The 12,971-nt window shown below is 53.0% G+C and overlaps 1 protein-coding gene across 1 annotated transcript in view; it reads left to right on the plus strand.

Moving 5' to 3' along the window:
* Positions 1–12,971, plus strand: part of SPG7 (SPG7 matrix AAA peptidase subunit, paraplegin) — a 52,030-nt gene that overhangs the window by 3,288 nt on the left and 35,771 nt on the right. Inside the window, exons 4-5 of the mRNA XM_075325955.1 lie at positions 1,228–1,457; positions 1,680–1,819. Of these exons, the coding sequence (XP_075182070.1) occupies positions 1,228–1,457; positions 1,680–1,819 (370 nt within the window). The remainder of the gene's footprint in view (positions 1–1,227; positions 1,458–1,679; positions 1,820–12,971) is intronic.

Here is a 12,971-nt window from a genome sequence, read left to right on the forward strand (position 1 = left end):
TTTGTATGTGGGGAACAAAAACCTTTAATTGTGGCAGATCAGTGTAATATTGGCTGTCTGGTAGAGTTCATAGCACTGATGTGCAATACCTGACATCGCCTGCAAACAAGGGTGGCACTGTTTCTAGAAGAAAGCAACCTCTTTGGTCACATTTTTTGGAAACGGTAATTAAACCTGTCAATCAGCGTCTTCCACTTGTTTCTGAAGCCGTAGGTCTAGGCTGCATGCGCCTCCATCGGCAGCGTGTTTTGGGCAGGAGCTCCTCTTTTAGTTAGCTGAGTTATCGCGCCGCCTAATCAGAAGGGACCAGGTTTGTGCCGCCTAATCAGAAGGAACCAGGTTTGTTTCGGTTAGTCAGGAGGAACCAGGTTTGTGCCGGCTAATCAGGAAGAACCAGGTTTGTGTCGGCTACTCGGGAGGAACCAGGTTTGTGCCGGCTACTCGGGAGGAACCAGGTTTGTGCCGGCTAGTCGGGAGGGACCAGGTTTGTGCCGGCTAATCGGGAGGAACCAGGTTTGTGCCGGCTAATCGGGAGGAACCAGGTTTGTGCCGGCTAATCGGGAGGAACCAGGTTTGTGTCGGCTAATCGGGAGGAACCAGGTTTGTGCCGGCTAATCGGGAGGAACCAGATTTGTGCCGGCTAATCGGGAGGAACCAGATTTGTGCCGGCTAATCGGGAGGAACCAGATTTGTGCCGGCTAATCGGGAGGAACCAGGTTTGTGCCGGCTAATCGGGAGGAACCAGGTTTGTGCCGGCTAATCGGGAGGAACCAGGTTTGTGCCGGCTAATCGGGAGGAACCAGGTTTGTGCCGGCTAATCGGGAGGAACCAGGTTTGTGCCGGCTAATCGGGAGGAACCAGGTTTGTGCCGGCTAATCGGGAGGAACCAGGTGTGTGCCGGCTAATCGGGAGGAACCAGGTTTGTGCCGGCTAATCGGGAGGAACCAGGGTTGTGCCGGCTAATCGGGAACCAGGTGTGTGCCGGCTAATCGGGAGGAACCAGGTGTGTGCCGGCTAATCGGGAGGGACCAGGTCTTGCAAATCGATTCACTCCGCTTCCCTCCAGCCACTTCTTTAGCCGTGCTCGGAGACTTCTCCCTGGAGGGCTGAGCCAAACTTGCAGACTCCATCAAAGTGATGTGATGGATGTAAAGTAGATGTCAGGTCATTGCTTGTAGCCTGAATAGTATACGGCCATACATAGATATCCCGTTTTGTGTTTCCCAGATGAGGAGAAGAATAAGGAACACCTCTTGTCAGTCTACCGAATATTTACCCTGTCTATCCTTGCCCTGGGTATATACTTCATGACCACCCTGAACACCGTACACGTCTCCTGGAATGAATTTGTAAATGAAATGTTGGCCAAGGGCGAAGTGAAGCGGGTGGAGGTCGTACCGGAGAGCGATTACGTCCAGATCTTCCTGCACGAAGAAGCCGTGGTGCTTGGGCGACCGGTAAGTAACGTCACCTAATGCACTTCTTGGATACAAATGACATTGATCCTTTACCTTCACGGTAGGTGATAAATGGCTTCCACTGGGGGTCCCACCAATTCCTCAGCCCCCCGTTCCTCTTTGCTGTTTTGGAATCTAATGTTTCTGCACAGTGTGAATATACGAAAACAAAACTTTCAATAGTTTCATTTTTTTTTTCTTCATTGCCCCTTCTTCTCGTAGGCCCGAACTCTGTTCTACAGAATGAAAGTGGCCAACATTGACAAGTTCGAGGAAAGGCTGCGCGACGCAGAAGACGCCCTGAATATCGCCATGAGCGAACGGATTCCTCTGTCTTACAAGCGCAGTGACTTTCTTGGAAAGTAAGATCATGGCTGCTATATAAGATGTTATGAAGTTAAAGGGAACCTGTCAGCAGAAATGTCCCCTAAAACCTAACAGATTCCCCCTCTGCAGCTCCTGGGCTGCATTCTATAAAGGTCCCTGTTATGATTGTGCCCACTTTCTGACCGAAAAAAAGTGTTTATAAAGTTGTACCTTTTTGGCTTCTGATTCTGTAAATCCGTCACGGGGGCGGGCTGCCTGATTGCCGTTATTCTGCCCCCTGGTCCTGTACGCCGCCCCCATCGCTGATTTCAATACTTCTGGACGCCGCCCACTGCTCCAGCCATCCCCGCGCATGCCCAGTGCCCATCTCTCGGGGATGAGCACTGTGCCCAGCGTCACGTGCACGCAGGGTTAAGATTATGGGCGGTGCTGTGATGTTTATTCCTAAGCAACCGCCCATAATCGCGGGACCGCGCTTTCGGTGTAGTCACTGCTCCGCGCTCTTCCCATCTATTTCCTGCCTCGGGGCAAGATGGGAAGGAGGCGAAGTGAGGTCAGCAGCAGCGCGCTTGCGCAGAAAGAAGCAGGCCGAGGGGGAAAGCGCGGTCCCGCGATTATGGGCGGTTGCTTAGGAATAAACATCACAGCACCGCCCATAATCTTAACCCTGCGTGCACGTCACCAGCGGTGACGCTGGGCACAGTGCTCATCCCCGAGAGATGGGCACTGGGCATGCGCGGGGATGGCTGGAGCAGTGGGCGGCGTCCAGAAGTATTGAAATCAGCGATGGGGGCGGCATACAGGACCAGGGGGCAGAATAACGGCCATCAGGCAGCCCGCCCCCGTGACGGATTTACAGAATCAGAAGCCAAAAAGGTACAACTTTATAAACACTTTTTTTCGGTCAGAAAGTGGGCACAATCATAACAGGGACCTTTCTAGAATGCAGCCCAGGAGCTGCAGAGGGGGAATCTGTTAGGTTTTAGGGGACATTTCTGCTGACAGGTTCCCTTTAACTTGAAATAAAGTGTGCGCACGCGTGCGTGTGTGCACACATATACACTGTATTTTTCGGATTATAAGACGCACTTCTCAAAAAATTTGAGAGGAAAATGAAGGGTGCGTCTTATGATCCGGATCTAGTTTACCAGGAGGTGCAGAGGGGTATCAGGAGACAGAGGAGATGCCACAGGCGGTGCTGGTGCTCACTTCGGGCGGTAAGGCAGGGCCATCCTGAATATTGGCGGAGTGAGCTTCAAATAATGGCGCTCGGAGTCGGCACGTGTGCAGATGGCGCTCTCAGCTCAAGATTTCAAATGCACACATGTCACGTCTAACACACTGATTTTTCAGCAGCGGACTTAAGGAAAATGGCGCCCAGAGGTGGCGCATGCGCAGGTGAGATCTCGGCTTGTCATTGAGCCGATAGCTTAATCTGCGCACGCACCGACTCCAGGCGCCATTTTTTTTTTTTTTTAAGCCCGCACCGCTGACAGTTTCTGGATGTTGCCTATCTTACAACAAGCATCCGGGACACCTGCCGCACCGCCCGCAGCATCCAACTGCACCACCACCGCCCCCACCTTCTGTTACCTCACTCCACCACTGCTGCCACCCCCTGGTAAGAAACCACTGGATTACAAGGCGGACCCATTTTTAAACAAAAAATCCGGCATATAATATATACCACATTTTTCGTATTATAAGACGCACTTTTCCTACCAAAACTTTCAAGGAAAATGAGGGGTGCGCCTTAAAATCTGAATATAGCTTACCGGGGGTTGTCTGTGCGGCGACCTGGTGCGTTCGGGTGGCCAGGTGCCTGTGGCTGTGTGCGGGCAGCTGGGTGCCTGTCGGTGCTGGCTGCCTCTCTGTGCGGGCGGGTGACCTGCTGGCTGCCACTCTGGGCGGGCGACTGTGCGGCAGGTGTCTCAGTGTGTCCGCGGTCCCAGTTTCAAATGATGGCGTCAGGAGTCAGCACGTGCGCACATGGAGCTCTTGGATGAGAGCTCCATCTGCGCATGCACCGCTCCAGGCGCCATAATTTGAACCGGGACCACAGACAGACTGTGACACTAACTGCACTGGCCTGCTCCACCAGTCACCCGCCGCCGCTGCTACAACGGGTGCCACCGCGTTTGCCACCACTGACCCGCCGCTGCCACCACTGACCCGCCGCTGCTGCCAGCACAACTTCTTCCTCCTGTGACCCCCGCTTCACTACCACTGCTGCCCATCTCCGGTAAGACAACACTGGAGTATAAGACTGACCCCATTTTTATTATTTTTTACCTTTTTTTTATCTCTAAATTTGGGGTGCGTCTTATAATCCAGTGCATCTTATAAAACGAAAAATACGGTTTGTGTGATATATAAATTCTGTATAAATATACTGTGTGTGTGTATATATATATAATATATATATATATATATATATATATATATAATATTTATTTATTTCTCTGACGCCTCATTGGGGGACACAGGACCTTGGGTGTTATGCTGACTATCCATAGGGGGACACTAAGTAGATGCAAAAGCATAGCTCCTCCTCTGCAGTATACACCCCCTGGCCAGGCAGCCTCAGTTTTAGCTTAGTATCTATAGAAGGCACTTCCTTTCAAGGTTTGTTATTTTTTGAGGGCGACGGTTTCCTTTTGGGACCAATCTCCCACTACCATCAACGGGCGGGAGCGAGGAGTGTTGCCTCCACGTACCCCCTCCTGTGACGCTAGATCCTGGGCTGGACGACGGGTTCCAGAGACACCGATTTTCCAAAGCCCAGGGTAGAGGCCTATGCCCCTATAGCCCAATTCCTCAGCCCCTGTTTGCAGGCTCTGAGTTGAATATGGCACCAATTCCTCAGCCCCTCTTTGCAGGCTCTGAGTTGAATATGGCACCGGCGTGACTGGACAAAGCAAGCTGAATCTGCTATTTTCACTGCCTGGAAAGCAGTGTTTAAAGGCCCAGTCACACTAAACAACTTACCAGCGTTCCCAACAACGATACAACCTGATAGGGATCGCTGGTAAGTTGCTAGAAGGTCGCTGGTGAGATGTTACACTAAGCGACGCTCTAACAATCCCACCAGCAACCTGACCTGGCAGGGATCGCTGGAGCGTCGCTACACGGGTTGCTGGTGAGCTTGTCACACAGGCAGATCTCACCAGCAACCAGTGACCAGCCCCCAGCGCCGCGTGGAAGCGATGCTGCGCTTGGTCACTAAGGTAAATATCGGGTAACCAACCCGATATTTACCTTGGTTACCAGCGCACACCGCTTAGCGCTGGCTCCCTGCACACCGGCTCATTTAGTTGTTGCTCTGTCGCTGTCACACACAGCGATGTGCGCTTCACAGCGGGAGAGCAACAACTAAAAAATGACCCAGGACATTCAGCAACAACCAGCGACCTCACAGCAGGGGCCAGGTTGTTGCTGGATGTCACACACAGCAACATTGCTAGCAACGTCACAAAAGTTGTTCCTTAGCAGCGATGTTGCTAGCGATGTTGCTTAGTGTGACGTGGCCTTAAGGTGAGATCCCCCCTGACTGGTTTCCCAGACAAAGGGAGAAAAGACGCTGCAGGAAAGGCCCTAGGACATCTACAGTATTCATTATGAGAAAGTCCCTTGCTGAGTTCAAGGAGGAGAGAAGGATCCTGCACACACAGTATTAACTTTTCTCTAGCTTGCTGGCTGGAGGAGGGGGGGGAAGTCACTCCTGTTTGCAGAAAGTCCTGCAGATAATTTCCCGGTGGCAGGGGGAGGGTGGCGGTGGCTGTATATCCTCACGGTGCGGACGGTTGCCTTCAAACGGGACTTGGGTAGTTAGGAAACCCCCGGGGTTCCTATCACATTCGGATTTGACTATTAACGGCGGCTCCAAGCCTGGTCGGGGTCCGATGGCCCTGCCTGTGTGCTTAGCTTCACTCCGTTCCCCGGTCCGGTACCGGCGGGCCGACGCCCGACCCCGGTCCTTTCGGCTCTGCGGAGTTCCACTAACTCCTGTAGACGGCCACCACCGTCTGCCAACCTTGCTGTCCGTGCCCGGGCTCTGACCCAGACACTTCAGTGTCACTCCTCTCGGTTTCACCTCTAAACTCCAACTCTCCACTCCACTAACTGACACTTTTCCCCGCCTCCAGGACTGTGAACTCCTCGGTGGGTGGGGCCCACCGCCTGGCTCCGCCCCACCTGGTGTGGACATCAGACCCTGGAGGGAGGCAACAAGGGTTTTTATTTGACTAATGTACAGTCATATGAAAAAGTTTGGGCACCCCTATTAATGTTAACCTTTTTTCTTCATAACAATTTGGGTTTTTGCAGCAGCTATTTCAGTTTCATATATCTAATAACTGATGGACTGAGTAATATTTCTGGATTGAAATGAGGTTTATTGTACTAACAGAAAATGTGCAATCCGCATTTAAACAAACTTTGACCGGTGCAAAAGTATGGGCACCTCAACATAAAAGTGACATTAATATTTTGTAGATCCTCCTTTTGCAAAAATCACAGCCTCTAGTCGCTTCCTGTAGCTTTTAATGAGTTCCTGGATCCTGGATGAAGGTATATTTGTATATTTGACCATTCCTGCTTACAAAACAATTCCAGTTCAGTTAGTTTGATGGTCACCGAGCATGGACAGCACGCTTCAAATCATCCCACAGATTTTCAATGATATTCAGGTCTGGGGACTGGGATGGCCATTCCAGAGCATTGTAATTGTTCCTTTGCATGAATGCCTGAGTAGATTTGGAGCGGTGTTTTGGATCATTGTCTTGCTGAAATATCCATCCCCTGCGTAACTTCAACTTCGTCACTGATTCTTGCACATTATTGTCAAGAATCTGCTGATACTGAGTTGAATCCATGCGACCCTCAACTTTAACAAGATTCCCGGTGCCGGCATTGGCCACACAGCCCCAAAGCATGAAGGACTCCTGACCCCCGGAGGATCGCCACCGGTTACGGTAGTGGCGGGCCTGGGCCATCACTTTCCTCCAGGCCCATCCTCCAAATCAGCCTCTCCGGAGGCGGCACAGAACGGAAAACGGCCCAGAACATTATTTACAATCCCACAAGTTTGTGGGTGGCCTGCAAGTTCTCGGCCATTGTTCATGAGCAGTTCCTCATGCAGACGGTAAACACATAGGGTCCCTCCGGGGACAACTTGCCGGCAACGGCCGGGATAATCACTTTGGATAATCTGGTAAAGAACTCTGTTTTGATTTGCTTTCATTCACTCACATATTTACACAATCAACAGGTTGCACCCCTAAACGTCGGTTTCCCTATACCTAAGCGGGGGCCTACCTAAGTTGGAGTGTGTGGACCTTCGGGGCCCAATGTCAGTAGTAACAGGCGAGGGGACAGAGGAGACAACCGGTTCCTCTTCCCGTATATCATGTGGGGCAGGCGGAGATCCAGGGGAACTAGGTGTAGGTGCAGCCCTGGGCACTGGTTCACTGGCGGTTACTTCCGTCTCCTTTTCCTCCACGGGTTGTGGGAACGTTATCACCGGAATAATCACCGCGCCGTTTTGTGTAGGCCAGTCCGCTGGGAAATCACCCATCACTGTGTGGATCACCTCTTTTCCTTTCTCCCCGGTTGGTCTGGGGGCCGGTACTTCAGCTGCCACCCTCAATGGGGGTGGGCACCTCTTCAAGTGGTGTCTGGAAACCGTGGCCAAAGTCTTCCCCTGGTCACGACTAATCTGGTAGGCCTTCTCATTCTCCCATTCAGTGGGTTGTATGACATACGGGGTTTTCTCCCACTGGTCATCAAGCTTATGGGTTCTTCTTTTCCATTTTAGCACTACATCCCCAGGATTAAAGGGACCAGCTGGGGCCCGTATGTTGAAGCACTGTTCTTGCTGTTCCCGGCTCCGGCACAGATTCTTTTCTACGTATTCCTGGACCTGTCGGTACTGCGCTCTCTGCCGGGTGTCCCAGTCAGCAGTCGAAGGAAGGGTTTCTGGAGCTTCCAGGTCCATTTCTAGGTCTACCGGCAGCCGGCCCGGTCGGGCCCTCATCAGATACGCTGGTGTGCATTTGGTAGAGCTACAGGGAATGTTATTGTACATGTCTACCAGGTCAGGCAGCTTTTCTGGCCACAGATTCCGCTCTTCTAACGGTAGCGTCTTAAGGAGGTCCAGGACCAGATGGTTCATCTTCTCACACATGCCATTAGTCTGGGCATGGTATGGCGTGGTCCGAATCTTCTTACAGCCGTATAGCTGGCAGAATTCTTGAAACACCTCCGCTTCGAAAGCCGGGCCCTGATCGGTAAGCACCCTCTCCGGGTACCCATGCGGTCGGCAAAAGTAGGCCTGGAACGCTCTAGCTGCAGTACGGCCGGTCAGATCTTTGACTGGGACAACCACCATGAATCTTGAATAGTGGTCTACGATGGTCAGGGCGTAGGTGTACCCACTTCGGCTGGGGGTGAGCTTGACGTGGTCTAGAGCGACCAACTCCAGCGGTTGATGGGTAATGATTGGTCGTAGAGGGGCCTTCTGGCTGGCCTCGTCCCTTCTTCTCAGTGCACAGGGACCACACTCTCGGCAGCAGGCCTCTACAGACTCCCGCATCCCACTCCAATAGAACCGCTCTCTCAACAGCATCTCCAGCTTCTTCCACCCAAAGTGCCCGGCACCGTCATGGTAAGCTTGTAGAACTGTAGGCACGTTAGCCTGGGGAACCACCAACTGGCGAACCTTCTCATGAGTCTTCGGGTTGATCAGTTCCCGATACAGTTTCCCCTGGCACAAGTGCAGCCGGGCTCGTTCTTTCCACAGTCGTTGGGCCTCGGCAGGAGCGGCAGGGTCCATTCCAGCAGAGCCTTGTTCAATCATGGTCTTGACCAATTGGACGGCAGGCGCTTGGTCTTGAGCTTCTCGCAATTCCTGACTGGGTAGCGGATCCAAGTTCACCTGTTGCTGCTGGACATGTAACTTCTCGACTGGTGGCCGGTGGAATGCGGGCAACTCGATTTCTTTGAGGTCATCGTCTTTCAACCCCTCATCCGGTAGGTGGGGTATCCGGGATAGCGCGTCCGCGTTGGTGTTTTTGCGGCCGGCTCGGTACTTAATAGTGAAGTCATAGTTAGACAGCCTGGCCACCCACCGCTGCTCCAACGCGCCCAGCTTGGCCGTGTCCAGATGGGTTAGCGGATTATTGTCCGTATAGGCGGTGAACTTTGCTGCTGCGAGGTAATGGCGGAACCGCTCGGTAATGGCCCACACCAGGGCTAGGAACTCAAGCTTAAAGGAGCTGTAGTTCTCAGGGTTCCTTTCCGTGGGCCGGAGTTTTCTGCTGGCGTAGGCGATCACCTTCTCTCTTCCATTCTGGACCTGGGACAGGACTGCCCCCAAGCCCACATTACTGGCATCGGTGTAGAGGATGAATGGGAGGCTGTAGTCTGGATACGCCAGGATTTCTTCCCCGGTCAAGGCCGTCTTCATCTGGCGGAAGGATTCTTCATGCTTCTCTTCCCACACCAACGGGGACCCTGGGGCTCTGCTGCCTTTGGTCTGTCCCACGGGGAGGTCTTGCATGGGTGCAGCCATCTTCGTGTATCCCTTAATGAAGCGGCGATAGTAGCCCACCAGGCCCAGGAACTGTCTCACCCCTCTCACCGTGGTCGGCCTTGGCCAGTCTTGAATGGCAGTGATCTTTTCGGGATCTGGGGCGACGCCTTCCGCGCCCACCACATGTCCGAGGTACTGCACCCTGGGCTTCAGTAGGTGGCACTTCGAGGGCTTCAGTTTCATCCCATACTTGGCAAGGGACGCGAACACGTCAGCCAGGTGCTCCAGGTGGGCCTCGTATGTCTGGGAGTATACAATCACATAATCCAGGTACAGCAGGACAGTTTCGAAATTCAGATACCCACTAGTGAGGTCAAGGGTAGAGAAGAAGTTAGCGGTTCTCAGCGCGGCCAGCGACTCTTCAATACAGGGCAGACGATAGGCATCTTTATGCGTTATCTGTTTGATCTTCCGGTAATCCACACACATTCTCATGGTGCCATCCTTCTTCTTTACCAGCACCAGTGGGGCTGCCCAGGGACTACAACTATCCCGAATGACCCCTGCCTCCTTCATGTTCCTCAACATGTCTTTGGCGCATTGATAGTGTGCTGGCGGGATGGGCCTGTATCTTTCTTTGATGGGTGGATGTAGGCCTGTAGAGATGTGGTGTTGAACCCCTTTAATCCTCCCGAAATCTAGTGGGTGCTTGCTGAAAACCTGTCTATACTCCTGTACTACCCAGTGTACCCCCTTTTTGTGATGCATGGGTGTGGCTTCTGTGCCAATATGTAACTCCTGGCACCACTCCTCTAGCTGTTCGGGGGGTAGGTGGTTACTGGCCGGGGGTGCTGAAGTAGGCAGTAGGTGGGGCAGCTTCGGGACTGGTGTGAGGGTCTAAGGTAAGCAACTTGGCAAGTGTGGCGTAATGGGGAAGCCTAACTTCTTCCTCTCCACAATTCAACACTCTCACAGGCACTCTCCCCTTTTTGACGTCAACCACCCCTCTGGCCGCCATCACCGTGGGCCAATGTTCGGAAGGCGTGGGTTCCACCATCACCAGGTAGTCGCGCCCCTGGGGGCCCACTGCTGCCCTGCACCAGATCATCATCTCGCTTCTGGGGGGCACTACCAAGGGGGTCACGTCCATCACTCTTACGCCACCAATCTCTCCACCCGTTGAATTCACTTGTTGCCGATATAGGAGGGCTCGGATTTCACGCTGCACAGCCCTCTGTCGGCCTCCTCCTGCTGTGGCGGCCAATTGCTTTAACAAACTCAGCACTTCACTCATACAATGCTCCATCACATTGGTCCCTAGGATTACCTTTGGGTTATGGTCACTAGGTTCATTCATCACCACAATCATCCCTTGGTGTTTTAGCTCTGCACGTCCCACGGTCAGGGTCACCTGTTTGTATCCCACTTGGGTTAAAGGGAGTCCATTGGCCGCAACAAGGGTCAGGCCATCATCAGAGGGGGCAAGTTCATCAGTACCCCAATACTGCTGGTACAGTGTATATGGTATAGTGGTTACCTGTGATCCTGTGTCCAATAGGGCCATAAGCGGAACGCCGTCCACTGCCAGAGGGATGATGGGGCGCGCTCCGACGTACCGGTCTCTCCAGTCGGGGGGGCCATTGGTGTCTACTCCTGAGGATTGGTCCTTGGCCCCAGGGGTTGCTCGTTTAACGGGCATCGCCTAGAGTAGTGGCCAGGCTTGCTGCACCTGTAACAAATAGGAGGCCCATACCATGAGTCATTGGTCCTTCTCCGCTGCATCCAGGGGACGTCTTTCGGGCTGTCGGCGAGCTGGATCCTCTCGGGGGGGCTTGACTCTCGTCGGAAGCTGGAGTGCGGCGAGGATCTTGGCTAGGTCTCCATCCATGAGGCGGACCTGGGCAGCCAGCTCCTCTATCATCCCGGCGGGTGCTGCAGGGGCCGGTACAGCCGGGAGAGGAGAAGCCACCGTGATGGGAGCCGCCTCAGGAGCGTCTGGCATTGGAGCCTGCAGAGCCTTGATGGCCCGCTCTTTCAATACTGCAAAGTCCAGGTTAGGGTGCTCTAGGGCCCACAGCCGTAACTGCTTGCGGTCTTCCGTGGACCCCAGCCCTTGCAAGAATTGCTCCACTAGCATCTTATTGCTGTCCACATCATTAATGGTGTCCACTCGCTTCAGCGCGTGGAGGGCTTTTTGTAGGCTTAAGGCATAGTCTCTTATATTATCCACAGGCCGCTGCTGGCACTGATAAAACTGCATCCGCAGCTCCGCTTCCGTGCGGGTCTCAAAAGCGGTTTGAAGCTTCTCAAAAATGATAGTCACTGAGGCCCGGTCCGCATCGGTCCAAGTCTCCGTCTCCTGCTCAGCCGTGCCGGTTAGCTGCCCTAGCACTACCGCTGCCTGTCTGTCAAGGGGTATTAATCGAGGACCGGGCTAATCTTTTTCCGGAACACCTGCAAAGCATCAGGCTTCCCATCGTACTGCGGTAGCCAGGTAGCACCGGGCACATAGGGCAGGGAGAACGGCATCACCTGGGCGATCGCTGGACCCGCGGCCTCCCCCGCTCCTTCGGCCGCTGCGGCTGTGACCGCCGCTCCTCCAACGGCTCCGTAGGGCGCAGACATCTTTTTCCGCCCCCCCTTGGTTCTTTTTCAGCACTCCCCTTCTGGGGGCGGGGCTTCGCTTTCGCGCCCTTACTGCTCTGGGAAGACGCTCGAGCGGGAAATCTTCGCGCCAAAGCTGGCTGCGCTTCAAATTTTTAGGCTGGACACCGCCGGTGGGGACTGCAAGGCGCACTTCTACTGGTAAGTAGAGGTGTAGGATCCTGTTCGTGACGCCAAGTTGTCGCAGTCGGCTGTTAAAAATATACTCTTAAATATATTTTTCTTCAAATACGCGATAAGACGCATGAATAATGGACTTCAGAATATATAAAAAAAATAAATGTATTTTATATCTGATAAAAATGGTTGGCTAATTATAAAGTTGCAGGTCAGTTACAGAAAAGGAAAAAAAATATACTGCATTAGCTGACGTAATAGAGTTGAATTTGTCCATACTGATCAATAGAAAATCCTAGAATGTATGGCCTCCTTCCAGGTGGTCGATCCTAGAATGTATGGGCTCCTTTCAGGTGGTCGATCCTAGAATGTATGGGCTCCTTCCAGGTGGTCGATCCTAGAATGTATGGGCTCCTTCCAGGTGGTCGATCCTAGAATGTATGGGCTCCTTTCAGGTGGTCGTTCCTAGAATGTATGGGCTCCTTCCAGGTGGTTGATCCTAGAATGTATGGGCTCCTTCCAGGTGGTCGATCCTAGAATGTATGGGCTCCTTCCAGGTAGTCGATCCTAGAATGTATGGGCTCCTTCCAGGTGGTCGATCCTAGAATGTATGGGCTCCTTTCAGGTGGGTTGATCCTAGAATGTATGGGCTCCTTTCAGGTGGGTTGATCCTAGAATGTATGGGCTCCTTCCAGGTGGTCGATCCTAGAATGTATGGGCTCCTTCCAGGTGGTCGATCCTAGAATGTATGGGCTCCTTCCAGGTGGTTGATCCTAGAATGTATGGGCTCCTTCCAGGTGGTCGATCCTAGAATGTATGGGCTCCTTTCAGGTGGTCGATCCTAGAATGTATGGGCTCCTTCCAGGTGGTTGATC

The sequence above is a fragment of the Anomaloglossus baeobatrachus genome, chromosome 10 (assembly GCF_048569485.1).
Source record: "Anomaloglossus baeobatrachus isolate aAnoBae1 chromosome 10, aAnoBae1.hap1, whole genome shotgun sequence".
Taxonomy (NCBI): Eukaryota; Metazoa; Chordata; class Amphibia; order Anura; family Aromobatidae; genus Anomaloglossus; species Anomaloglossus baeobatrachus.